The sequence below is a fragment of the Nannobrachium achirus genome, assembly GCF_963921795.1.
Source record: "Nannobrachium achirus genome assembly, chromosome: 22".
NCBI classification, from domain to species: domain Eukaryota; kingdom Metazoa; phylum Chordata; class Actinopteri; order Myctophiformes; family Myctophidae; genus Nannobrachium; species Nannobrachium achirus.
Window position 1 is genome coordinate 25,906,898 of NC_137829.1, and position 27,754 is coordinate 25,934,651.

At 41.5% G+C, this 27,754-nt stretch overlaps 2 protein-coding genes across 4 annotated transcripts; one reads left to right on the forward strand and one right to left on the reverse strand.

Annotated features, from left to right (window-relative positions):
- Positions 1-252: 252 nt before the first annotated feature.
- LOC308307389 (Golgi reassembly-stacking protein 2-like) lies at positions 253-6,678 on the forward strand. 2 transcript variants are annotated; one of them, XM_080752629.1, is made up of 10 exons: positions 253-385; positions 2,742-2,822; positions 2,941-3,144; positions 3,267-3,353; positions 3,799-3,929; positions 4,614-4,746; positions 4,918-5,044; positions 5,235-5,321; positions 5,472-5,585; positions 5,931-6,678. In XM_080752629.1, exons 1-10 carry the CDS (start codon positions 323-325, stop codon positions 6,158-6,160), a joined length of 1,257 nt encoding a protein of 418 aa, XP_080608755.1. In that variant the 5' UTR covers positions 253-322; the 3' UTR covers positions 6,161-6,678. The 2 variants fall into 2 exon arrangements, with proteins under 2 accessions (XP_080608755.1, XP_080608756.1); XM_080752630.1 differs by having other exon boundaries at positions 3,267-3,341.
- A 393-nt stretch (positions 6,679-7,071) lies between these two features.
- On the reverse strand, positions 7,072-27,157 carry tlk1a (tousled-like kinase 1a). Of its 2 annotated transcripts, none has more exons than XM_080752584.1 (22): positions 27,108-27,157; positions 22,603-22,724; positions 22,102-22,173; positions 18,721-18,759; positions 18,541-18,616; positions 18,400-18,443; positions 17,619-17,714; positions 17,440-17,526; positions 17,214-17,306; positions 16,889-16,999; positions 16,530-16,666; positions 16,110-16,298; positions 15,728-15,794; positions 13,712-13,809; positions 12,659-12,740; positions 12,461-12,552; positions 11,712-11,801; positions 11,200-11,369; positions 10,495-10,630; positions 8,974-9,085; positions 8,770-8,877; positions 7,072-8,215 (listed from the first exon to the last, which is right to left on the reverse strand). In XM_080752584.1, the coding sequence occupies exons 2-22, from the start codon at positions 22,717-22,719 to the stop codon at positions 8,045-8,047; spliced, it is 2,187 nt and encodes a 728-aa protein (XP_080608710.1). In that variant the 5' UTR covers positions 22,720-22,724; positions 27,108-27,157; the 3' UTR covers positions 7,072-8,044. The 2 variants fall into 2 exon arrangements, with proteins under 2 accessions (XP_080608710.1, XP_080608709.1); XM_080752583.1 differs by having other exon boundaries at positions 26,828-27,141.
- Between the last annotated feature and the right edge of the window lie 597 nt (positions 27,158-27,754).

Genomic DNA, 27,754 nt, shown 5'->3' on the forward strand with positions numbered 1-27,754 from the left:
TGTGTGAGAGAGAGAGAGAGAGAGAGAGAGAGAGAGAGAGAGAGAGAGTGATCACTCTCACAACATTCACGTGGTTTTTATGGGGAAATCAATTAGCTTTCACAATTTCACAAAAGTGGGGGGAAATATATAATTATTAATAATGATCACAAAATAATGTACAGGTCAGGGTGTACACTACCGGACGGAAGTACTTGGATCCCGGAACCGCAGGAAACCACTGCTGCTTGTCTGTCAGTGTGTACACAGACTGCAGTGGTTGTTGTGGAGTTGCTATCAAGACAAGCAAGCAGCCATCCGGACAGCCAGGGAGTTGGGAGACATGGGTGGATCGCAGAGTGTCGACATACCCGGCGGGGGGACGGAAGGTTACCATGTCCTCAGAGTAAGAACTGTCACGAACACACGTTATTAAGTTACCATACACCTGATCATCTCATTGAAACCTTAGCAAACCAGCTAGCTTTGTTAGCAAATGTGCACGTCAGCTGACGTGCAAATGTGCACGTCAGCTGCCTGTTTGAATGTTTGTTTGTTGTCATTCTTCATTATACATGTCTCCTAACCAGATGCGACTCACCCACTCGCAGTTCGCACTGACCTCGCTCGTCTTCGATCATCACCAGTGAACGGGTTGCTATTTGACGTTATCTATGTGGCTGTGTCCCATGACAGCTAGCATCCTATCTGTCAGCCTCAAAACAGTCAGCCGCGCCCGCACCCACTGGAATAACATAGGCGACATGTGTGTGACATGACGTGATTTCGGGACAACGGTCCGTCGGTGGACGTTTGATTGATTGATTGAATAATTTATTAGAAGGTTGTATAGGAGAAAGTACAGTTTCATGACAGTACACATCACTGGTCACAGTAAGCTTTTCGGCTTATTTAGACAGGAACCACTTCATGTATCTCATATTGTTTTTTTGAAACTGATGATTTTTGCCAAGAAATGCGCCATACTTATAGGATTGAGTATAAAAGGACCTCAATTCAAACAAGCCATTGTACTTTCTTGTTGTTTAAATCCTTTTAGTTGACCTTGGATCAGTGAACTGTACTGTCCGGTACCCTTTTCCTATGTGAACTTTTAATAATAAAGTATTCAATCACTCAAACCCATAAATGGCATCAACAGGATGAGTAAATAAATATTCTTCGAGTTTACTTATATAGTTCACTTATCGCATCACACCGTAGGCCTACCCTATTGTGGTAACATTAATAAACAACTGGCATGGCATCAGAGAATCCCATTCTACTGACACTATTTGAATGACTGCGTCAAACATGAAGTGGACAAATATTGCGACATGGTCATGCTGGACCTCCAGAAGGCATTTGACATTGTAAATCACGCTATTCTGATTGATAAATTGAAAAATATCGGTCTTGACAAGCCAGCAGTGAGCTGGATGCGATCTTACCTGGTGGAGAGAGAACAGGTGGTGGAGGTGAACGGAACCCTGTCCCATTGCGAACCCTACCGCTCGCTCTGTGGTGTCTCACATGGCTCAAGGTCGCCTGAGACGGCTCACCTAAACAAGCGCTCCTTTACAACAAGACCCAGCCTTAAGGCCAGAGGCGTCAATTGGCTATGGCCATTGGCAACGTCATTGGATTAATCTTTTTGTGCCTTCACGCATGCAAGACACCAGTCATGTTGCCATACCTTATCAACAGGCATGGATTAATTTTAGGAGGTACGTTTTATTTTTTCCCCTTTAGCCAATGTATGGCAACTGCCATACCTAGCCATACCCAATTGACGCCTCTGGTCATTGCTGGTTTATATTGACAGAAATTGCTATGTGTATCAGGGGCTTTATACCCCTGCTGTTTTGAAACGTGCGTAAACAAAAGCTGTGATAGGAAGTGGAACGGACATGCATCACACACTGCCAGATAGTGCATCACCGCCACCTAGCACCTGAAAGCAGGATAAAATGAGAGAATGCAACAAAATTTTGCAGTTTTCTCTAGAGACCGTTGTCGTCTGCACGGGGTTTTAGCCTAACCTTACCTCCTCCTGTCCTTTCTGTTGTAAATACCATAAAAAAAGTATCTCACTTTAAATAAGTCATGTGCTTATTGCTTACTTGAGCTTATCCTTTTAGTTGACCTTGTACCAGTGAACTGTACCTTTTCCTATGCAAACTTCTAATACATTCTTCCTCAATCAACGGCTAGTTGGCTACTATGTATTAAACTGGGCTGTTATCAGAGTAAAACTGCAACGATCAATGCATGTGAACTCAGATACAACACAAAATTGCACTGAACTGCGGGGGATAAAACAAAGTGCGAGACCTGACCTTGCTTCACAGAGCTACTTATTGAACACACCCCAAATCATGTCAATGAATACACGCCCATTCACAGGTGGTTCAATCAGATCATATCAAATCATGAATAAGCATTAACAAACAAAACATTAAGTTTGCCTATTGTAAAGAATAAAACAAATATCGGATCAGAGTAAATGTAAACTAGAGATCTGAGAAGCATTTGAAATTCCAAATTATAATGGATAAAGTAAGGTGATGTTTAGAGAATTTTTGTTTGAATATGGAATTGAATATAGAATTTAGCATATAATATAGTTAAAAAATAAATTCAAGAGCTTGTGGTCATTTCCCCATTCTTTCATCTACCATTGCCTGTCTTTGCTTTTATTTGGATTACATTTTACAAGTAAATCTATTTAGTTTATTTTGACAATGCTTCTTATTTTGCAGGTGCAAGAGAATTCCCCTGGTCATCGTGCAGGACTGGAGCCATTCTTTGATTTCATTATTGCCATCCTTGACAATAGATTGGTAAACAATTGAAATTATCCATTTCACCAACTGAGCGTAAGCAGCTTTCAAAGCTGCCCCTTCAAATAGTAACACGTACTATCATTATTAACAATATGACTTTGTTCATCTGTGACAGAACAGGGACAACGATACCTTAAAAGAAGTGCTGAAGATCAATGTGGAGAAACCAGTCAAGATGCTGGTATACAGTAGCAAGACACTGGAGTTGAGAGAGACGACTGTCACGCCCAGCAACATGTGGGGAGGCCAGGGGCTACTCGGGGTCAGCATTCGCTTCTGCAGCTTTGAAGGAGCTAATGAAAATGTTTGGCATGTTCTGGTGAGTGCGTTCTCCGGCTGACCTGGCATGGTCTTAAATATGTTCTTAAATTGATGCTTATTGCTTTTCAGCTTAAGAATAAGAATTCTACTGCATGCTATTCTGTGTGATTTTGTCTCCAGGAGGTGGAGGCCAATTCCCCTGCTGCCCTGGCTGGTTTGAGACCCTTCACTGACTATATTATAGGAGCTGACACGGTAATGAATGAGGTACCTTTCTGTGACATACTGATTAAACAACACATATCGTCGTTGTCGGGTGTAAACCTGGCCTACTGGTCCGGGTGCATACCAACGGTTCAATTCCCGATCCGGACGGCCTTTGCCACATTTCACTCCCCATCTCTCCCCCCATTTCCTGTCAGTCTACTGTCCTATCAATAATGGCATAAAAGCCCCAAAACAAATCTTTAAAAAAATAATAATAATAAAGAAATAGACGATCTACAAGCACACAACTAAAATAGCGATCTACAAGCACACAATGCCTCACATCATGTGTGCTTGTAGATCTGCTATTTTCACTACTTTTAGTATGATGAAGCAGGGCTTTAATTTACGAAAAAAGAAAGAAAAGAAAAACATACAAATTTGAAACTTGGAGATACGAGGTTTCTGCTTGACAGTGATATGTTTTAACTTGTTCATTCAACAGAGTGAAGATCTGTTCTCCCTCATTGAAACTCACGATGGGAAGGGACTGAAGCTCTATGTTTACAACACTGACACAGACAGCTGCCGGGAGGTGGTCATCACTCCAAACTGTGACTGGGGTGGAGAAGGCAGGTATGACATCACAATCAATGAGGTTGATCATCTGTGTGGCTTTACCAGCTTGTACAGCAAGCTGGTCTAGAAACACGTTGAAGAGGGGGAGTGCCTGTGATGTTTCTAAGGGGGGTTTAACATTTTGGACAAAATGGCACATTTTACATCAACGTGCCCACTCTTCCTTAGTGCCTACTCTTCTTGTATCGCGAGGCTGGCAGGACTGCCGCAGCTTGCTTCTACACAAGCTATAAATAGATCAAATATATAAACTGCTTAACATGAACAATGTTGGTGTTTCGAATAGGAGATATACGTTTTATGTACACAGATTTACAAATGTGTGTCGGAAATGGTATCCCAGTCAATAACAGGTATGTAATTTGATCTTGTTTGGTTAGATGAATAATTGATTGACTACTTTTTCTTTTCGCCAGGAATGCAATCAGCATGAGGTACAGTCAGACATTTAAGCTACAAGGATAACACAAAAAAGTCCTGAGGACTTGTTTCCATTGTGGTAATGTTTAGTAAGACGCAAGAGTTATGACTATACATTTCAAGGGTTTTAGTTTGCCCAAGCTGGTATAATAGGACTAATTTCTTGTGTGAGCTTCCATTATGTTTTGAAAATGTTTGCCTATAAAGTCATGCAATGCCCAAAATTGCTTGTCTCCTAAATGTTGTGATTGTTGTCTATAGCCTCGGCTGTGGGATTGGCTATGGCTATCTGCACAGGATACCTACACTACCGTTTGAAGAAGGCAAGAAAATAAGTTTCCCTGCACCAATTCCCAGTGAACAGTCTCCTCCACTCAAGGATGGCTTTACAGAGGTATGCAGAATAAAGTAGTTAGATTATCCAATATGCATAGTCATATTTAGTCAGATATTGTCAGCGTGTCCCTTGTTCCACAAACTTAAGAAATGTCATCTGGAGTTTCTGCAGGTCTGCAGAACCCAGGCACAGAGTTACATTTTATATCAAAAGTGCACTTTTTTTCAGGTGCAGCTCTCAGCGATCAGCCCTGCTGTGCCATCTTCTGCAACTAATGTCACCAGATTAGAAGAGCATCTTGCGGGCCTGTCAGTCAGCTCAGCCTCACCCACTATCCTTAGTGCTGTGCAAACAGGTATGCTGCTGCCTTTGGCATATATTCATATCTTTCATACCAATTTAGTTAGGATCAGCATTTGCTCGGTTTACTTCCAAATAAAAAAGGGTGTTGTGAATATCATGTATGAGAACCTTGACAGATCTTTTTTTAACAGGGATATAAAACATGTAATGTGATGGTAATGGCAATTCTGTCCCTAATGCAGGAGTTCCCACTATACCAACGCTGCCTACCCAGGTCACATCATCCCTGACCCCTCCACCTCCTGTCTATATTTCCAACACATTACCAGGTTTAGCTATAAAAAAATAATTACATCTATTCAGCTCTGGTTGCCAAAGCAGCTAAGATTCTATTCTATACTGTATATAAAGTCTATTCAACAACATGGCTCATAGCATTTGACATATTGTCTGCCTTTTTCCATTTTCTTCCAACATAGGTTTAATGCCTTTCCCTGGTCTACCACCTCTACCCGATTTGCCAAATCTAAATATCATGCTGCCAGATTTGGGCAAAGTATCTTTACCTGGAATTGGTGGATTACCACAAGCAGGTAATATTGTTTTGTCAGATTGTTAAAAAGTGCAATTGATTGTGCCATCTCCTGTTCTGACCAGTTTGAATTACTTTGGGACACATGCAGGCATGAATGTACCCGGGTTGTATTAAAATCTGTGCAGTAAAATAAAATCACGTTGTATTGTTTTAGAATGGGGAAATGTTGCACACTCTGGCCCTATATGCTCTATGCTGTAACTTTAATGATATTTCGGCCTACAAACCATCTTCAAAATAACTATTGTTGATTTTTAAAAAAGCCTGTCAGTATTAAAGTTGCATATGGAGTGCAAGACTTTTTTTTCCAGGTGTTCATTACCTTTCCTGCTGTATTCCACAGGTTTCCCACCAGTGGGTCCTCTTCCTCCCCTCGCCCTGCCAGGCATGCTGCCCGCTCGGCTTCCTGCAATACCTGGTGTCACTCTGCCCCCTATAGCATCGACAACACCTGCCATCATACAGGACACATATTGTTCCACCATGAGCCACATGGTTAATAGTTCACTGAGCAACACCTCTGTTGCACCGCCAGTGGCCACATCTGAACTAACTGGTGTTGCAGTGTCCTGAGGCCCCTCTCCCAACCTGGGTTGCCTGCTCTTTCATACTTTAGCCAATTTATTACTGTACCCTTTTCATGAATGCCTTGCTCCTATGGGCCACATGGCTTAGGAACCATTGGTGACTAAGGCTACTTAATCGCTCCTATAGACAGTTACTTGGTAATGGTTTGCTATACAACAGACATTGTGCTTCAGTTACTGTTGAATTCAAAGTTAGAATGGGTACGTTGAATATTTATTTTTGATCAAATCTCTTGGCTCATCTAGAGTTTGTAGGTTGTCATCAATTTACCAAATAAACTGAGTGTTAAGTTGGGAGTCAGGCAACCAGGACACCTGTTATACAAATGTGCAAATAAAATAGAATTGCATCTATATAATGGGATAAACTAAACATCTTCAGGGGAAGATGGGGGGGTATATTAACTTAAAGAGTTCTTTAAAAAAAAGCAGTTTGTGCTAGTCTGCACTGAATCGTTCTTTGCTGTACAAATATGAAAAATTGATTTGTAAATTAAAATTCAAACATCCCTATCTTGATTAAAGGATGTATTTTCTCTACCTTGTTGCTTGCCGTTCGTTATGAGGATTCATCCTGAATTACTTATAATTACTGATAATGTGAATTGTTTGGTCATGCAGCAATACACAAAACTGGGCTTCATTCTGGCTAAACATTCTTAATTGAAAGAAGGGATGAATATGGCAGTGAATATAAGCATTTTAGCCTGAAACAGTAGTCCCTTTGGAAACCACAAGGTGTCAGTATAAGTTTACAAATGAGAAAGGAAAGCTCACAGTGACAGTTTCTTACTACAGGACAAAGGAATCCTCAAGTGCAAATGTGCAATGATATTAAAATAGTTTAACTTAAACCTATGCTATAATCTGGTACTGGTATTCACAAAATTCAATTAGTTAACTTTACTGTATTTATTATCATTATTTACTCTTAACAGAACTGTACAATTTGTACCCAAAATGGATCATACAGCCCTTTAAAAAGTAAGAACATCAAGAGCAGCAAAATGAACACTCCATGAAACAAATTTTACAGGGGAAATGTTAAACATTTGTACAGAATGGTACTGCTGCAATTCAAAATTGAAAAAAAAAAATCTCATGTACAGCATATACACATTTTTCTCAATTAATCTGCTTATTACTATTCCTGCATAGGATTTTGTACATTGTCATTTTTCTACATTTGGTTATTCTGTGCATTAAACATTAGTATGCTGCCTGGGCCTATAGGACACTAGATGCCACTTGTATGCTAAACAATACATTCTCATGGCTAAGTGTAACTCAAATTAAAGCCTAACACTTTTCTGAAAACAAAACAAACATAAGAGCCAAATTGATAGTGAAATCATTGTAGACCTACATAAACTATGACTGTCCCAGTAAGTGAACTCCTAGCAGCTCAAATCAATTGGCACCCTGGCAGGACCATGTTAAGTCATCTAACGGCGGGCTGCCAGGTCTCCCTTCAGCCCTTTAAGGCTTTTTCCAAACTCACCAAGTGTCCAGTCACATTTTCTTCAAGATTACTTTTATCAGTTTCAGTGCTCTGTTAAGACCTTCACAAGGTCCATTTAACCCATGTTCTTTTAAAAACATCCTCTCAATTCAAGTTCTGCCATTGATCCAAATCGTGGTAAACACCAATTATAGACACCTCTGGCACGGGTCCGAAGAGGAATCGTCAGAAAACCTCCTCGCCACTGTCCCCCAAATGCGCTGCTCCTTCCATACATCGCTGCATGGAGCCTGGCTGTTCCTCCCCCTTTTACCCAAACCTGTGCAGGAGCCGTGTGTGCAGTCATGGGAGCAGTTTGGTTGGTCAGTCCATCCGTCTGTCCATCTTTCCTTCACAGTGCAAAGCAAGTCAGTACGAGATGATGCTGGACGTGGCCGTTCCTGAACCACCAGCACTCATCTGCAGGTTCCCCGAGGAGCTAGACCTCCTCATGTGAGGGAGCAGGTAGGAGTCACTTCCCAGCTGGTGAACGTCAAAACGGTCTTCCTTCCTGTAGGCTAGACATCGCCTTATAAAGCCCTGAGGGATGAGACGCAGTTTTCACCACTTATTATACAGCTTATATGGCACCCATCATTACAGCAATACAGAGTGTTTTTTGCAGGTCTTTCAGTCCGAGTGTATCGAAAAAGCAACTGGGTTAAGGCAGCGGAAGCTTGTGATTGGCTGCGCGGAGGTGCCAAAAGTCGGGGGGACAGAGATACACCTAAACCTAACCTTAACCGTAACCTCAGTAAAACTAATGCTGGTGAAATGCTAACCTGGTGAATGTTAAACTGGTTTGACCAATGGTGCTTAACCCAGTTGCTTTTTTGATACACTCTGACTGAAAGACCTGCAAAAAAGAACTCTCCCACAAAAATACAGCATTTTCTCAGTTTCTAAAAAAAATGAGTGTAAGTGATGCATTTTGGTTAAAACAATGTGTTTTGGTTAAAATGTTAAAAAAGTTAAAGCTGAGGGAGACCCGTTACTGAACACTCAAAAATGTAACTTAATGCAACTTTAACATAGAAAGACGTTTACCATAACGGTATGATTCATATTCAGAATTACATCTTGCTCTCACACACCTTTGCTTCATTACTGGTGACAGGCTTGACGGGGAACTGCACATCGGTAGCTTTTAGTATGGTGTTTTCCTGCAGGATGTCCTGTTGTGACTGGTTGTGGCCGAATGGCTGAAAATATTTGTCATGATGTTATGGACAATACATTATGGAGAAGAAAGAATGAAAACATTTAAGATAAAGAAAAGATATACACTTCATCTTTACCTTTCTTCCATACAAACACTGGAAGAAGATAACGCCTACGGACCACACATCCACTTTATTGGAGATTTTCGGTGGTTCTTTACCAACCACAAAACACTCAGGAGGCAAGTACCTGGGCCACAGAGAAAAGAAAAGAACCATCAGTCAAGGCTAATGTTTCTCAACAAGGCAGTACTGCCCTCTAGGGGACATTGAACAAATGTCAAAGTGGTCTTCATAAAACACTAGATGCAAATGCAATGGATTCCTTCAAGACATCCAATTGTGTTCTCATGATAGAAATATACTATCATGAGAACACAGATAGAAACATAGATAGAAAATACTATATATATATATATTTGTAATTAATTACATGTTGATATACTGTGTTCACATTCATTTTATTAGTCTTTTTGGCAATACCTCTGTTGATATTACAGTGTAATGCAATGCAACAAGTTGTTAAAAACTGTATTTATTAACTAAAATACATCAATAAATACACTTTTCAGTTTACATCAATAAAGGCACATTTCCGGTGCCTTAGGCAAGTGCTGAGGGACATGTTTCAGGCTGCAAGCAACATTTGCTTATTCAGCATCAACACACGCTGAATAAACTATACATTATCATACTATCCATTATCCACATCAGTTTGACGATGTCCTGGCAGTGACGGGAACTAATATTTCGTCACTGTCGGGCATAAACCAACCAACTCAATTTTTCAGCTTTTTCCCGCCCACCCCCCAAAAAAACACCTAACTCCATCTAACCCAACTCCTGAAAACGTATATTTTTTTCATTTACTGAAAAAAATTACTTTTTGTTTTCTGCCCTAGCAAAGATAATTGTTTGTTGACAGAATTCAATGGATTCAGCAGGTCTGTGTATATTTTTTGACCGAAAATAGCAATCACCTTGGGGTTGACTTTGGCACAGTGAAAATTCTTGTTATGTTAGGCATAATTGTAAAAGTATATAATAATCAGGGTTTTTTTGCTCCCTGGGAAGCGGAGTCCTGCACGGGTCCAATTTTGAGAACCCGCGCCCGCCCCGCCCGTCATTAAGCAGATCCGTGGACCGACCCGTTACCTGTCATTATATAAAAATCAAAAGCAGATCCGCCCCACCCGTCAAAAATTGACCCGTCGCCCACCCCGCTACCCGTGATTACATGCAATAAAGTAAATAGCCTACAGCTGTGCGTGCGTGCTTACAAATGGCATCGCACTCGATCGTTCCCGCACACCGTCCTCAGTGTTTGCGACGCAATACACAGTATTTACATAAACGCCAGGTCAGCTGCCACTCTTAATCCTTTTAGATAGCCTTTTAAACCACCCTTGCCATGATGAGAACATGGGCTAACGTGCTGGTGTCAGTGGTGTGTGCTGTGGTTGTCTGTCTGAGTGTTAAATGCGTCCTGCTGCCCAGTCGGAAACAATAACAGACACTATTATTTGTATTATAATATCTACATGTACAGGTATCTACAGTATTGTATTATAATATCTACATGTTGACCATTTGGTTTACCAGTATGTGCCTGCACCCTGTGACGTCAGGTCCATCCCATCTACACCGTAGTTGTCATCATCCATGATTTTGGACAAGCCAAAGTCAGTGATTTTTATTTCCCCACAAGCGTTGCCGTCCACCAGCAGAATATTTCCTTTAATGGAAGGAAGAAATGTGTTAAAAAAAGATAAAGCAGCCCAAATCACTATCCAGGAAACAAATTATAGCCTCAACTTCAGTCCCAGTTTTAAACACAACCTTGTTCGGTATGAACGACTGTCACTTAGAACGACAGACTCACTCCCTAGCTTCCACCGTGGCCTGAAGACTCAGCTCTTCAGACTCCACCTACGTAAGCCCATAGCACTTACCATAGCACTCGCCTACCCTCAATGACCATACATGAAAGCTAGATAGCATTCTTAGGTTTTATATAACGTTTTTTTTTTACTGATTAGGTGATTGGTCTACCTACGTTATTTTTTCTAGATTGATATTTCTATGCAATTGATGTATTGATGTTGATGTATTACCTTGCTTATTGTATTGATGTATTTATTACCTTGCTTATTGCAAGTCGCTCTGGATTAAGAGCGTCTGCTAAATGCCTAAACTGTATGGAATAATTATGGTATTCAGAGAGTATCAGACTGTTTAGTCGTCTAAAGGAGAGAGAAAGAGAAAGAGAGAATGTGTTAAGAGTGACTAAGTGTGTGTGCATACCTGGCTTGAGGTCATAATGGATGATCGGGGGCTTGATTTCATTCAGATATCTCAGTGCGTTCACTATCTGCATGACAATGGACCGGGCCTCTTTCTCAGACATCAGCTTGTGCTGCTTCAGGTAGAAGTCCAGGTCGTTGCCTTCGCAGTACTCCAGAACGGTGCAAAAACTATTGCACAGAGAACAGAATGAAATGCATCATCACGATATTCCTCTGAATAGTAACAAGCCATGGGCAGGAAGCCAACTTTCTGCTCCAACAGCCACAGTGGCTGATGGATTCCAAACTTCAACAGCCACTTGGGACTATTTTACAAACCAAATAGGATTTTTGTTTTATAGAACAGAATCCTTGAATGATGATGGTTATTTGCCCAAGTAGCTGGTAGACTGCCCTATCAGCAAGGGTGAAAATGTACCCGCATTTGGCTGGTGTCTAGAGTTACTGTCCCCATATTGCTGAACTGTGGAAAACAGTAAGTCTCTGAATAGGAAGGTAAGAGTGACTTACGTGTCTGTGTCCAACGAGAAGTAGTCATAGAGTTTGACAATTCTGGGATGGTCCAGCTGTTTGTGTATTCTGTATTCTCGACATGCATGTCTGAAGATGAGGAGGAGGTAATGTTACCAGTGGCTTGGACAGAAAGGTGCAGGTACTTTAAGCCCCTTTTCGACTGCAGCTTTAGCACCACACTACACAACACTACACTGCACCCCATACAAATATCTGCATTTTCCATTACACAAAAGTACCCCTATCGGTGAGAAACAAATTGACCCCTTTAACTGTGATTATAATACAATATAAATTTGTATTACAACTATCCTAATTATAACACACCATAATGGATTATAACTGTGATTATAATGCAATAGAAAAACTATTATCATGTATTACAACTATATCCTGGTGGTCTAAATGAAAAGTCAGTGAGTGATCAGTCATTATGATGTGTTTGGCCCTGTTTGGCCTAGCTCAGACCTACTCTGAAGTGGATACTTTTTAGTACCACGTTTAGTACCACTTACACACCACTCTTCCCAGATCCTTGTAGTGTAAAACCTGGCACAAGTGGGCAGTGTGGAGTGGTGTGGTGTTGGGCCATGTCAGTGGAAAAGGGGCTTTTAGATTGACGGAATAGCCACACTAAGCTTATGGTGCAGCAAAACAACCTACTTGAAGTGTGTTAAAGGACTCAAAAGCCAAAGAACAGAAGTTACTGTCTGCATATACTGTAGTGCCACACTCAAAAGTCTTACTTGTGGTAATTCTCTTTTTTTTCTTCTCTCCAGTTCTTATTGAGCTGGTGGATTTTCACAGCAGCATAGCGTTGCTCAATCAAGTCGAAAGCCTATTAAAAAAAAGGAGAAAAACAAAACAAAAAAAATGCTTAAATGAAAAACCCAAAAGACAAGCCCACAGTAAATATTTATGATACAATGAATTGGATCATTTACCTTGTAAACTTCACTAAAACCTCCTCTCCCTAAAAGGTGTAGGAGCAGATACCGCTCATTCAGCGTTGGGTGGTCCTTGAATCTGGGGGGGGGGGGGGGAGCAGACAGATATAGAAAGACTTAAATAAGAATTTATAAGTAAGTAAAGGAAAAAAAAACATTAACTCTGAGACTGTATAAATATACTAGAGGCTTGGGCCCTCACATCGCCGCTACACAGCCCTTACACCTACGTTGCACCTCCGATATGTCTCAGTCATAGTGTCAGGGGCTTTGTCAGAGTACCCCTTGTACCCGTCTGTCTCCGTTTTGCGCCCATATATGGAGATCTCTGTATCCGTGTCTACCTGTGTGCCTTTTATACCATTACCCATATATGGAGATCCCTGATGTCATTACTATTATTTATGCCCATTCCCAGTATATTGGCATGCCCATATATGGGCATATTGGTTAGATCTGCGGTTCTGGACAACAGGATATCCATCTGCCCATATATAGACATATCGGTCAGATCTGCGGTTCTGGACAACCGCATATCCGAACAACTCTGCGGGTGTGTGCATAGCAGTCGGATTGGTGTGGGCATATTGGGTTTATTTATGGTCATATTTGAGGCATAGTGACATGCCTATAATTGGGCATATTAGGTTTGTTTATGGTCATGTCTGAGTCACGAGTGACGTGGTCGTGGTCCTGCTATATATGGGCGTATGGGGTTTATGTTGATGGCAGTGGTCCGCCAGTCCTCCCTTAAACCAATTTTAATATAGGATGGACCGTACACAACACTAAGGATTTTTACTGTTCAGGTATGGCAATTCCAATATTTGACAACTGTAAAAAAGAAAACACTGTCGCCTGTGAGTGACTGATCTGCAAGCAGACATGTTCACCAACAGGCTTCCCAGCAAAAAGGAACTGTGGTCTCTAGGCATTGTGCTACTAAATAATAATAATAATAATAATAATAATATCACTATGACCGCTGACTGTCAGCCCTGTGCATACAGTACATCCAGACCTGACGTCAGTGCAGAGACGCAGACTCACTGTGAGCTGTCTTCATTATTTATTCTCTTCAGTTCCCGAATGTGAAGGTTGCGCACTCTTTCCAGACGCTCTAACTCTGCCTGGATCTCAGCCTCCTCCTATAAATGATTCAAACACACAAACAGACACAAGAGGGGAAACGTCAGAACATTGACAGGACCAGGAACAGGACCTCATCAAAACCCACATCTAGTCTATGACTTCTGTATTAAATATTAACTGCCTGCTGAGGGGCTGCCACTGATGCTTATTCATGGGGAAAAAAACAACAAATACACAAAGAGATGACACTTAGTCCTGATCAATGAACTTGTGAGTATGCATTCAGTTGACTCAATTAGTTCTAAACCATTGCTCTTGTTGAAATAAAGATCAGCAAGTTCATGTGGGGTTTCTCTTCTATACCTACTGTACTTACATGCCCTGTATCTGTAACTTTTTACTTCAGTCTTACTTCATATGCTGGCACCTCAACAATGCCAGCATATTGCTGGCTAGAAAATGTACATAAATGGCAGGCATAGGAAAGAGTAATTCACAGATCATCCTGCTTAACGTCATGCGACTGACTTCATACTTGCACGAGAAGTGAACAAGTCCGTGAGACTAGGTATTTGAGGAGGATCAAATGTGTGCATGGAAGAACAGAAACAAGAAATGTCCATCTGCATGCAGGCTGGCAAACCGCTCTAGCAGAGTTAAATCAACTCCATCGGTATACCTCTGTCTCAGTCTGTCCCTGTCCGTCTCTCCCTTATAACTCGCATCATAGTTGGACACTATCCCCATGCATGTTAAAAGAATATGTTTTCAGCTAACGTCTTACAGTTACGTCAACATTGCTCTTTTAGGAAGCATTCATTGAACAGCTTTGCCTTTCTGAGCGATTGACTTGCCATCACACACACAAGCAAAGCAGCTCTCTATAACCCATGCTATAACCCATGCTCTCAACCGAGAAAACAAGTTCAAATCCATCAGCGTCTCTCAACTCCCTACACTCTACAACTCAACACTACTTGTATAACTTGCATCGTAGCTGGACACTCCATCTCCATGAATGTAAGAACAATGTACTGTACCATGGTCAGTTTCTAAGAAAGTCTGAGCGCCTACTAACACAACCAGAGGGCAATTAATTAACTAATTTCCTGCCTATGACAAGTATGACGAGTTATATAAATGCGTCCATTGCGCCTATGACGAGCTGTCAATTTGCTGTAATCGCTATAAAACAATTAAAGTATGATCGCCGATCGACCATTATTTTTTCTCTATAGAGAGGCACTATCCACGAAAACCGGATCCGGATGTTCCCAGACCGGAAACGGGGCGGGACAACAACCCTCTGTATCCTATGTCAGAGCGCATTCACTTCCTTGTTACGCAAGACACACGTGGCATGCATACACTATCGCTATGGAGAGCTGTTGTGTTTAGTTGCTTACCACGGCAGGATCGTAGCGCGAACGCGATCCATGAACTGCCGTGGTTCAAATCAACTTAATTGACTGTACCTTACTGTACTGGTCAGCTGTTGTTGGGGAGCGAGGGGCAGATTACACTGTGACATGAGTTTCAGACTATTTCAGACCGTTTTCAGAGAGACCACGTGACCTACTGTATCATACTATTATAATTTTGGGGCGTGTCAGCGGGCCTTTAATGGAGGGAGATGGCACACACTGTCCACTGTGTCAGAAAGGGCAAAATCTCCAAGATAAATTATTTAAAAGCAAGTTGGAGGTTGATAGAAACAAATAGCATGTAATCGAGGATCCATGGTAAAATTGACCATCATCTATCGTACAGTGGGTGCGTCACTGCGTCTAACGTTCAAAACCAAGAGCAGAGCTGAAGCTTGTTCCCTCACGCAAACATAGGAGAACAGCTAGTTCATAATCCTGACACACTGTCATGATGGATCCTTCAATAATGTAGCAAATTAACACTTCCAGGTCCCAAGCTTCTTTAATTCATATATTTTTAAGTGGCTAGGTTCAGAATTCTACTAACCTTCTTGATATGTCCAAGGCGCAGTTTGAATATTTCTTCCTGCTCGTGGTACTCAGCTAGAGTCAACCTTTGGAAATGAGCGATATGAAAAACACTTATTATCATCCAGTGCAGACATTTTTAATTTACAAAACGTTAACACAACCGCCCTGTGGCTGTTGTGTAAAAATTTGGCTTGAGGGATTTATTTCCCTCTTCAGCTCCGATGTCATCTTTACAAAGCCACCTTACTACACAGGGTTGTTTATTGTTGCTTTATTCACTATCACAATTAAACAGGATATAAACCAAGAACAATGTAAATACTGAATACAGTATATGCGGTTGCCTGGATAGTGTCGATTTGTCTTATAGCCATTGTTTTGCCAAGGCCCAAACTCACAGCTGAGGTAGACTGGGCTTTACAAAGGGATCGCTTTCTGCTCCATTCACTGCCTTGGTTTTGCGTTGCTTTGGCTCAGAATTTGTGGTTGGTGATTGGGAACTGCTGGAGGACGGGGGTTTCCTCTTGGCAAGGAGCTTTCTCTGCCTCTCTATTTCCTCTCTCTGTTGGTTTATCCACTCTTGCTGTCTGTGGATAAAAGAATATTTAGGAAGGGGACGAAATCAATACTGTTTCTTTACGCCTTACAAGTAATATAAGAGTACAGGCACATTTCTGCAAAGCATCCGATTGGAAAAAGCCAAAATAAGTTTGGTTCAGCAAAACAATTAAAAGGATTAAAGCACTTCCTAACAGTAATGGACCAATTCTTTCCAAGAAAAATCTAAACCTCGACAATCTTACTAAAGAGGGTCTTACTTGACAAGGTTTTGGAAAGCGTAGCCATCAGTCCACTGTTCTGTGAAGGAGGCTCCATGTCTCACAGTGGTGAAATGACCCAAACGTAGTCTATCCTGCATGCTCTTCTCTCGACATGCTTGCTTCTCCTGGGTACTCTGGATAACAACACATTATCAGATTATTGGTAACAAATAAGCTTGTACACACACACACACACACACACACACACACACACACACACACACACACACACACACACACACACACACACACACACACACACACACACACACACACACACACACACACACACACACACACACACACACACACACACACACACACACACACACAGCGTAACAGGACAATGTACATACCTTTTCTATGAGCAACTTCTTGCTCATGGTGATGCATTTATTCAAGCGTTCCTTGTACTTTTCAAGTAATTTTTGTTGTTCATCTATCTGTCTCCTGAGATCACAATTTGCCTAGGTAGCAGAAGACAAAAACAGAAAGCATAACAGACAATTACGTTACATAATGTGGAGACACAACCAATGATCCTTGTTGTGCTCAGAGTTTGTTGCAATTGTTCGCAAACTTTAAACAGGAAGCTTGCCCAATTCAATCAATTAGATTATGTCACAACAGAAGAACACAGCCAAGATGGGTAAACGGATCCCAACACTGCCATTTCCTTACCCGTAGCAAATCATCTATTCTTCCCTCTTTCTTCTCCAGGTCTAGATTTTTATTACTTTCAAGAGCAGCCAACTTCAACCCAGTAAGGTCAGTCTGAAAGGCAGAAAAACAGCAGCACAAGTAAGAACTTGTTGCAAAACATTCTCAGCATATACAATTAGATAATATGAAGAATGGAATGGTGCCATCTTTTGACAAGATGGTCCAAAAATATCCTCATCCTTACCTGAACACATTTGACTGCTAGTTGCTTTGGATGCATTGTATGGTCCCCAAAAGACAGACTTGTAGGAGATGAGCTATTTTGTCTAACCTGCAACAAAGAGGGCAATAGTTGTGCATGGAGTAAAAGATATGTGGAATGGAGCAACAGAGTGGATTGTGAACGCTGTGGTGATCACTTACAGATGAACCCTGAGCGGAGTGGGAATGTGAGTTTTGGGGTGAGCGTATCACAGGGGGGAGACCTCTCACTGGACTGGACCCATTTCCTCCCTGGAACTAAAGTCAACAAGGACAAGTGAGATCTTTGCCTGCCATTCCTTCAAATCCCAGAAATGTGTGGTTCACACTTTCATTCACACCCCTGCCCCCTCCCCCTAATAGCCCCCGGCACACAGGACGGGAGGGCGGGCTGTACTCGCAACATAATAAAAACGCTCCTGCGATTGTGTTTTTCACAGAACGATCGCGCTATGAACGTGAACCAATCGTCTGAACAGATCATTACCGTGTTCACTGAAATGAACGGGATTGCCCATCACATTCACTATCCACTAGCATCAAGACAGACAAACACACATCCATGGAAAAACTCCAAGGAAGATTGCGAGTCACGAATACTGTAGTTACGGCCACACGCCATCGTTTTATATTTGTATTTTTATATCTTCTCTTTGTGAGGATGACTCCTATGTGCAATTGCTGGTGTATTAGAAGACTGCATTGGGGATTGTGTGTGTTTGCAACTAAATGGATCCTTATTAAATAAGGGTTCAATGAAAGAGTAAACCCAAAGTAAACTGAGTCAAGTAGATTAGAGGCGTGGCGAAACCGGGACTATATATGGCAAAAGTGACATTAGACAGGTCTCGGGGAAATGAATCATGGCACACACTCAACAGGGCACACAACATTCATACAGCACTTCCTTTTTATGGATGAATTATAAAAGACTTTGACTTACATCAAAATAATCACTAATCTTGGGTCCTCGCACAATAGATTTTCCTATGAGAGAAGGGAGAGTGTTGTGATTTGATTAAATATGTCTCATATTCCAACGATCCAGAAACCTATTAAAAGCGTGTTTGACAAAGAAACGTACCTTGGCTGCTCTCTGACTGGTTCTCAGGTTTCCTCTTCCTGCCTCTGGATGACTCAGACTGCTTCTTCTCAGGAGTCTTTAGGAGAATTCAATTCAACAACCATTACAATCCTTTTGACTCTTAGTAAATATACTGTACCTATTCCTTTTAAATATATAAAAAAGTAGAATTGTACCCACCGAATAAGCAGGAGAACTTCCCCTTTTCACATCTGACCCCTATGAAGGAAAGGGAGTGAGAGCCCTTTAATGCCGAAACAAATATTAACAGTCAGATCTTTGTGTAAACAATGGATCTGATCAAAGAGGCCATGATACTTGTTTTAGAGCCCGGCAATTCAGTTAATAGTATAGGCTCTGCAGTCTAAATAGAGGAAATGCACAGCTGTATGGATAAGGTGCCAGCCAAACAAAACAGATACATCTGGAGAGACAGAGGACGGCCGGAGAGAAGGCGAGCTGGGGTGGAGAGTGTTGGCAGCCCTAACCACCCAAAAGCTACAGACTGTGGAAAAACCTGCAAGTAGGGTTTTAAAAATCTGCCTCGATTGCCCTGCCGAGGCTGAGATGTTTGCTGTTCAGGGGTAACAACAACGCAACGCACAGAAGATTCTATTGAAAAGTATCCTGGTCCTGGAGGCCACACACAGTGCCTATAGCCTCCTAGTGTCGTCAACACCTGCTGCTAGCATCTCACTAGCCATCTTCCCCACTGACTGACTGTAGCATGCCACTTGGACACAGGCCGCGTCTGATCAGCCTTGGTCGGGTCACCTGGGGAGGGTGTCTGTTGTGAGATCTGAAATACCCAGTGATCTCAGGTTTCAACACTGATGATGTGCCAAAGTTTGCAATAGTATTTTGGTGCATCGATATAATAAATGTCATACAGATCCATCGGTTCGTAAACCATGTACCCCATAGGACAGGAGCCCATCTCCTGTTTCTGTAGTATGAGGCAGCTTGATGTACAAGTACACACCCTGGAAAGTCACAGGGACTTACCCCTAATCCAACCCTTGATGTGGTACCCAGTGCCAAGTAGGGAGGAAACTGGGTACCATTCTATAATCTTTGGTAGGTCTAGGCCAGCGATTGATCTCCCAACCTCACTGACACGGACCAATAGTGTCAGTGAGGTTGGCAGATAACACAGGCACAGCCTGAGGGCAGTTGCGAATATCAAATGCAATCTGTTTTTAATTTCCTTTCACAGATACATTGAATTGCTTGACATGGTTTCCCTTTGGATGCACCCATGCAAAACAATCAAAACATCTTTCCAACAATAGTAGGCCCAATGAAGACAACGAGAAAGCTACATACAGTAGGAAAAATAAGTCCTTTTGCACACCTACTGAAATGGATAGTGTGTAGGAGTAATGAACTTGAGGAGAGTAAAAGATGCCTGATGAAGGTCAGAGCGACCAAAGTGGTGTGCGGTGAAAAGTGCACGGAACTCCCCTTTTTTGCTCTTCTCAAAACAAGCTACAACTTACTTTTCATCTAAACAAGCCGTCCTCCGAACTGGAAAAATAACATTGGTCTCTATGTACAGACGTGCACACGGAGGCGCAGATGTAGCTTGTGATGTATAATTTGTTTGCTTCTGCACCACTGATCATGGATGTTTGATCTGTGAATATTTCTAACTCAAATGCTTATAAAAGGGCAGAATGATTAAACTGGTTCAATTAACTATGTCTCTTGGGAGGAGGGGAGGCTCTTCTCTCCTCCACAATAGAACACGTCCACTCGCTAAATGTAAATTCACGGGACAATCCATTGACACAAGAGTGGTTTGTGCAAAATTGAACGTTACCCAGATTTAAGTCAAGGGTCCTGCCAGCATACAGTCTGTTGCATGTCCGATCCTACTGAGCCAGAATGTTGCGTTCATACATACAGCCCCTCCGTTTCAAGTCTGGAACACGTCCATAATACTGTACAGTGCATGTATGAAAGTGACTATACAGTATAATTCTACATTTTTGTTTGCATTTTAAGCTTTGTAAACAAAAATTGTTCTTTTGTTTTTCATGTTGTTATGGGTCCCTCTTGAAAAAGAGATGCTGCATCTCAAGGGGCTATCCCTTCAATACAAATCTGAATTGCACCAGGCAGATATGATGAATAACTTAAACATAATAAGAAATTACTGGCACCAATAATCAATAAATGATATAATATGGCCAAATTAGGCGACACTGTTATACATTCCAGCACACAACTTGATGTGTTGTGAGCTTGTAGATCAGCTATTTGGTATTTTTCCAACATATTAATTTATATGAATGAAACAATACTGGCAATTATGTAAAGGGAGATCAGGGAGATTATGTAATAATTGTGACATGCATATAGCAACACTTGTATTAAAACATGAAACAAAACTGTAATCAAAAAGGAATTTGCATTAATATGGTTTGCAGCCGAGCGCATTTTAAATGTCAATGTCAGTTGAGCATGTTTATTTAATTGTGGGAGGCCAAAATCGTGATCATGATTAAAATTTGATACATTTTGTAGCCGTACGACAATCTCATGCTGCATGTATTGTACACACAAGTAGCACTACATTTTCCCACAAAGTAGTTCCAGGCCCAGAGAATCAGGCCACAGCCTTGTGCAGTCGAGGAATCTGCTGACAGGTGCTGGTGTGATTGAGTGTGTCACTGGAGAGCATCGTTAGGGAGTGTGTGACGTATGGGGGGCATCTGTGTAGGTGACATGTGTGCGCATTCAGCAGCTCAGTGGCAGAAGAGGCCAAACACGCATTACTATGCCAGACTCCGTTTTCCCTCCTTTCTCCCCTTTAAGAGACCCAGCCATCACTCAGAGACATATTGTACCAGCCTGGAGGGTGAACTAGACACAGGGAGGGTGAACTAGACACAGGGAGGGTGAACTAGACACAGGGAGGGTGGGTGGGACGCCTATGTGAAAGCGCACAACACAGTAAACCACCGTACATGTCGGCCATTGTGAAAGTGGCTGCAGTCTGCAGTGGCACGAGTTTCTCATGACGTGAAGGTTCAGGGACTATTAAGGTTAATATCACAGCAGGAGTCTTCCATCAACCACCACAACGATGTCTCCAACTTAACCTGCCTCCATAAGCCAAGTCACCAAGTACAGAGGGTACCGTCACCAAGAATGCTTGCATCGGCATGAATTAGCAGCACAGGTATCCGCTGCTAGACAAGCGAGTGAGAGCATCATGGATGCTGGGGCAGAAAATGCAAGATCATGGTGTTGCCCTTAATCAGGGTACATCAAGCATAAATATCTATTTGTGTACAGTATATACCCTTGGTGTTAACCCAATTAAGAAGTGACATACTGCCATCACAATATCACTGCAATCTGATGACCTGCCACCCAACCCCACATTTCTTTAATTCCCTTGAGGTGCACTGCAGTAAATTGTTTTCTCTCCACTTGACCACTCCAAACTGACATTCCGGTTCACAAAATCCACCTTATCACCAGTTTTCTTTTCCAGTCATAAAACAATGTAAGACATTTCCGTGTATGGTCTACAATTCAAACTAACTATACCTCAGATTCCTTGTCGCTCGAGGATCCCAGACTGCCAAAGCTGTGATTTGAACATTCGTTGTTTGTCAAGCCCTGAAAGAGACAAGAGACGATCATTTTAAGATTTCAAGAAAATCAATTTCTATTAATTACTGAATGTGTCAGTCTGTCCCAAGAGGCAATTCAGTCAGACCACCAAGAAGAAGAAGAAGAGAAAAAAAAGATGTCTGTCCGTGGGTCTGGCTTCCCTGGCCAACCTGCATCGTTCCCGAGTAGGCCTGAGCCCACGGGTACCACATTGGATACTCCAACAACAGGTACAATGGGTATTGCATAACCGGGTGGGGCATGTATTCACAACTTGCATCATTCTCGATGTACATTGTTCCTGACCTGCATGGTCCCTGAGTAGGCCAATGCCTTTTGGGCACCGGGCTAGTATAGAGTAATGATGAAACTCACTGACAAGCAATTTTCTCATGAACGCAGTTGGCTAGGTAGACATTGTACACATTCACTTACTTTGGTTCCCCCACTGGTACTGCCGGTGCTGCCCCCTGTGCTGCCACCTACGCCGCCCATGAAGCGTGCCTCCAGCAGCTCCTGTCTTCGGGGGTCCAGGCTGTGCAGCTCCTCCATTGTGCCTGGGAAGGTTAGCGACAATTAGTTTGAGTTGATATTTTAAAGACTTGCCTAACTTAAGGGCATGTTTTCTCTTGAAAAGATGAAAGGTCAGCAGGTACAGGAGTGGCCTGGAAATTAAAGTAGGAAAGGAATAAAAAGACATTCCAAATAAGCCAAATGTTTTTGTTTTGTTAATCGGTCTTCTCACGAACACTCCCAAATACATTAGCGCCTACATTACAATACAGTGATGCCAGTTCTTCCCCAGTGAGATGGCTATAACTCCCCAGCGTCACAGCAGCCTCAGAGGAGGTCTGATCACTCAGTGCTTACTGACATAACCTCTACTCCTAATGAGAGCACCATTTTGAATCTACAAAGGGCTAGGGTGCTTCAGCACGTATCTTCACAGTGCACCAACTTCAGCAAGTAGGGTCTTATGAGATCTTTTGAAGTGGTGAGAGGCTATCTGATGACCAAGTATATAAATATTGATCCATTATTAGAATATTGGTGAAGCATGCATGAATTGCATGTACCTTATAAATAATAGGCTACTTGTGTGTGTTCTTGCAGCAAAGACCATGCTAACAGACATTGAGTAATACAGACAGTAAGTCAAGATTCAGCCAGAGACAACAAAACCCTCTGTGGAGATTGGCAGGCTAGACCAACATAGGCTAATATACTCTTAAGAATGACTATATCAGCTCAGTCATCAGTGGGGCAGAGGTGACAAATGCAATACAATTTGGAACCAAAACTCTCTGCTGCATGATCAGCCAACAATACACAAATGAAAATATGTATTCAAATACACAGGACCCAACATATTTTCAATTTCAACGCCGCAATTACTTTTTATAAAAAGAAAATCAAAAAAATAATCAAGAGATTTAGTCAAATCCATCAGCTAGCCTATACGCTGACATACAAGCAACATAAAAGATTCCCAACTTGCAGACAACACTGCTGTAATGTTATGGGTTGCATAACAGTGGTCAGAAGATAGGCCTATTTCAGTGCAACATGAAGTAACTTGAGAAATGTCACGTAACAGGTATGATGCAGCAGACCCAGAGTAAATACTCCACCTAAATGACTGTGGTCATAGCAAAATATCATTACACAGATCTGAGATTAGTAACAGAGAGAGGGGCAACCAAGCCTGCTACAAATAATTGTTAAAGTTACCAATTCACTTGCTTAATATTTCTGACACACTTATCCTTATCCTACTGTTTTAAAATAGATTCAACCATTAAAAATGTGGTCCAGTGAAATATCTACTCTCTGGATAAGGATAAGAGTTCTTTCTAGAGAGATCAGTTATTTTCCACAATGTGGGAAAACAAATTTGTCTACAAGGTGAGCAAGACAACGTGCCCATTTCCTTGTGGGCAATCAACGTCAACTCAACGGGAACATCAATCATGAACCAGTAGCCGAGACCTTCCTTCAACTAATAATAAATTAGCTCAAACAAATTTTGGCCAACAAATCTTATAGGCTACATACTGTATACTGTGAAATATAGCACTCAAAGGAGACAGTATCCAAAGTTATGCCAGCTATGATAGAACACTGCATAAAACAGACTTAAGGTAAAGTAATTGGATGTGTTCAAGCATTCATAACACACTGTGTGTGTTATTATCCAACATGGCATACCCAATATGCCATATATAACATGTTAGTGTGTTATTATCCAACATGGCATACCCAATATGCCATATATAACATGTTAGTAGTACCAATAGCTATCACATAAGTGGATTAACAATACCCTGCATTTCCCATTAGTAATAATCACATTATTAACCAATTAAAAACCTTCTTCACTATAACAGATAATAGGACACAATCTATGAACTGAAATGGAGATTCTATATTCCCAGAATGGCTACGAGCAGAAAACTAGCATAATGATTGCATGCCTTGCTGTCATACATCTCTCTCATCCAAACAAACAAATCTGAAGAAAATTGTAGGCTACCCAACATTTACTCTTTGTTGTACATAACATTAATTTGATAGATGTATTCCAACCTATTGAGTATTTTCCAAAGCCATGGTACAAATACAGCATTGTCCTGGCTTACTGTCCTGCCATCACTAGAAGTTCAACATCACCGATAACAATCACAGTAAGGAATGTATAATAGTAAATCAAAACATTGTCACAGAGCCCTCTTCCATCAGAGATTATGTCCAGTTATACCTTACTCATCCCCCTACTTTATACTAACAAGTTAACCCTGGCAATGAATGCAAGCATTAGGCTACTTATGTTCCTACTTATGATCAATAGCCTCAGCCTCCAATTTAGAAGAAAAACAAAAGCTCAAAATCAAAATACTTTCTTTCAGCCAAGTTACCAGCTTAAGTCCCATCAGCTAAGCCTTGAGGTTTATAGCAAATATCATAGTATAACAATCTGTTAAATGAATATACTAAAATAGGTGCAACTCAACAATATGCATTAACCCCATAATCACGTAATAGCATACTGTAATACATTCAGGAGTCCATTATGCTCGTCATGAGTCATTTGATTCACTTATTTATGTCTGAAAATACAATACAAATTAAGGCCCTAGGTTTACTGGCCAGGATGATAGTCTGTCAAAGATGAATTGGGTTTGAATAACACATTCACAACTATCATCAAGCCCCTGCAGAAGCAAGCGGTTGAACCCTTAGGACTCTTGCTGTCGATGTCATTTCAACTCCATGCTGTTGCTGTTCAGCAGTGACCACCTGTTTATGACAGACACTTGGAAAGTCATTAAAACCTCCTGGTCATGAGCCAACAGAGTGATCAAAACTGTGCTGGGCTTAACACAAACATCAATCATACAACAAAAAGAAAGTCATGTTCTCAATGTTGGCCAATCAGTCAATTGTTTAAACAATGTCTTGAACAGACTCGATTGATTTAAATCCATCAATGCATGGATGATAAATGCCAAGGATCTATGAGGCAGCATCTTCATCGTGGAAGTTCGCCATCTTGATATTTAAAACTGTAAAGTTGATCGTGTATAACATAATTGCTAACAGGGCAATTTAATTCAATAATTGCATCACAGCAACATCACTTCGTGTTTGCTGTTATGTAGATGGCACGTGCATGCCGCACAGTCCTAAACAACAAAAAGGATAGGGCATCTAGCTAGCACGGATCCAATGTATGTGACCTGACTTTTGGTGGGTGGGGGGGGGAATCTAGAGTTCAGCTACTTATCCCTACGTGTCACATTAAAGACACTGATTACAGCTGCCAGCAGTGCACAGAGAACACTGAGCAGTGAGTACAGCAGCAATAGCTGTTCAAAGCAACACACCTACCTAATCCCCCTGTGATGTTGGGAGTTCTCACACACACCCGGTGTGTACAGTACAGTATAAGTATTAAGATAAGGTTGGCAAGAAAACGGCACAGTTAAGCTAGTAATAGTATATAAGTCTCTCTAGATCGGAGCTAATCACAAGCCCAATTTTGGTTAGTTAGCTACCATGCCAATGAAAACGTCCATTGCTTAGCACCGTTAAGATCAAGCCATGGCATTGCAATGCCCAGATGCAGTGCTTACGACAGTAACCCGTCCGTTCTTTATGCAGTGTACTGTGCACATTGTCTGATTATGATGATATGATTGCACTGTCTGACACAGTACTACTTCATCATAGCTTCACTGCTACTAGCTCCTAGCCTATAGGCTTTAATATGGACTTTGTAGCTGACGCGATACTTAGCCCTGAATACATGAGAGTCCTGTATTCAGGGCTAACGCGATACTATAACATTGCCTAGTTTATACTAGTCGCGCAACTGTGTCGCTCGGTAGAAACGAGGTCATACACAACTGCTAAAAGTGTCGACGTGACGAACGTCGACACTTTTACAAGTTGAAAATGTGTATTTCTTTGTCGAGCGACACGGTCACGCGAAGAGGTATAAATTAATGTTAGCCTTCATATAGCTAGCTACATACAGCACACTAGCCTGATAGACCACCAGCTCAGTCATCTTAACAGCCTCTTTTATATACATTACAAAATGAATTACAGTGCCAAAACAAAAGAAACGACTCGTGCGTCTGGTAGTGTTTCACTATACCTTCCTTTAAGCCTTCACCACTGCCGTGATATGTTGATGAAAAAACAATCCGTGTTGGGGACGTGGAGCGCTGGGACCAAAGATGGCGTCCCCTCCAAACTTCCACTACTTTTGACACTCATCAAGGTACTTTTTTGTATAGATTTTTTTGCTTGACTCACTAATATGCTCCTCAGTGCGTATGAAAGCAACTAATTGACCAGGGGCATTAGTTGTATATGGGTATAGCTGCCAGCGTCCAGTCGGATTAACTAATATATCCTTTTATTTCGCCACAAACCTCTTCACACCTCAGCAGTGCGTCCTAGATCCCACCCGGGCTACCTCTGCTGCCTACTTTATGCGCCGCCGTACGACGGTGTCGCGCGCAACAAAACAGCCGATCTACAAGCGCACAACGAATGGCATCCGCGAATACCTGTGAGCTTGCAGAGCGTCTATTTTCGGTGCGCGAAACAGTCGCACGACGAAGAACATGGGCTTTACCTCTGCTCTGTGTGAGCAGTAGCAGTGAGTGAACTGACCTGAAACGTCACCAACATCGTGTGCAAAGTTTTATCGCGAGGGTGATAGATTTTTGCATATATATATATATATATATATATATATATATATATATATATATATATATATATATCAGGGCTGCCAACTTTCAGGAAAACCTAAGAGTGAGATTTTTCTTTTTTTGTGAGGGGGGGCTTATATAGGCCTATATGTTAAACAAATATTACAATAATTTAGGTTATTATTATAATTTCATCGTCCCTTGGAGTCACTATTACACCAACCAGGTACACTATGTTGCTTTGGGTGGGTGTTATTTAATTCTCCAAATCTAACCCTCAATAATGAATAGCCTATGTAATTTTGAGGCAGAAACGTAGTTAATAGCCTATACCGTGGATCATTTTGTTGGGGGGTCTGGGT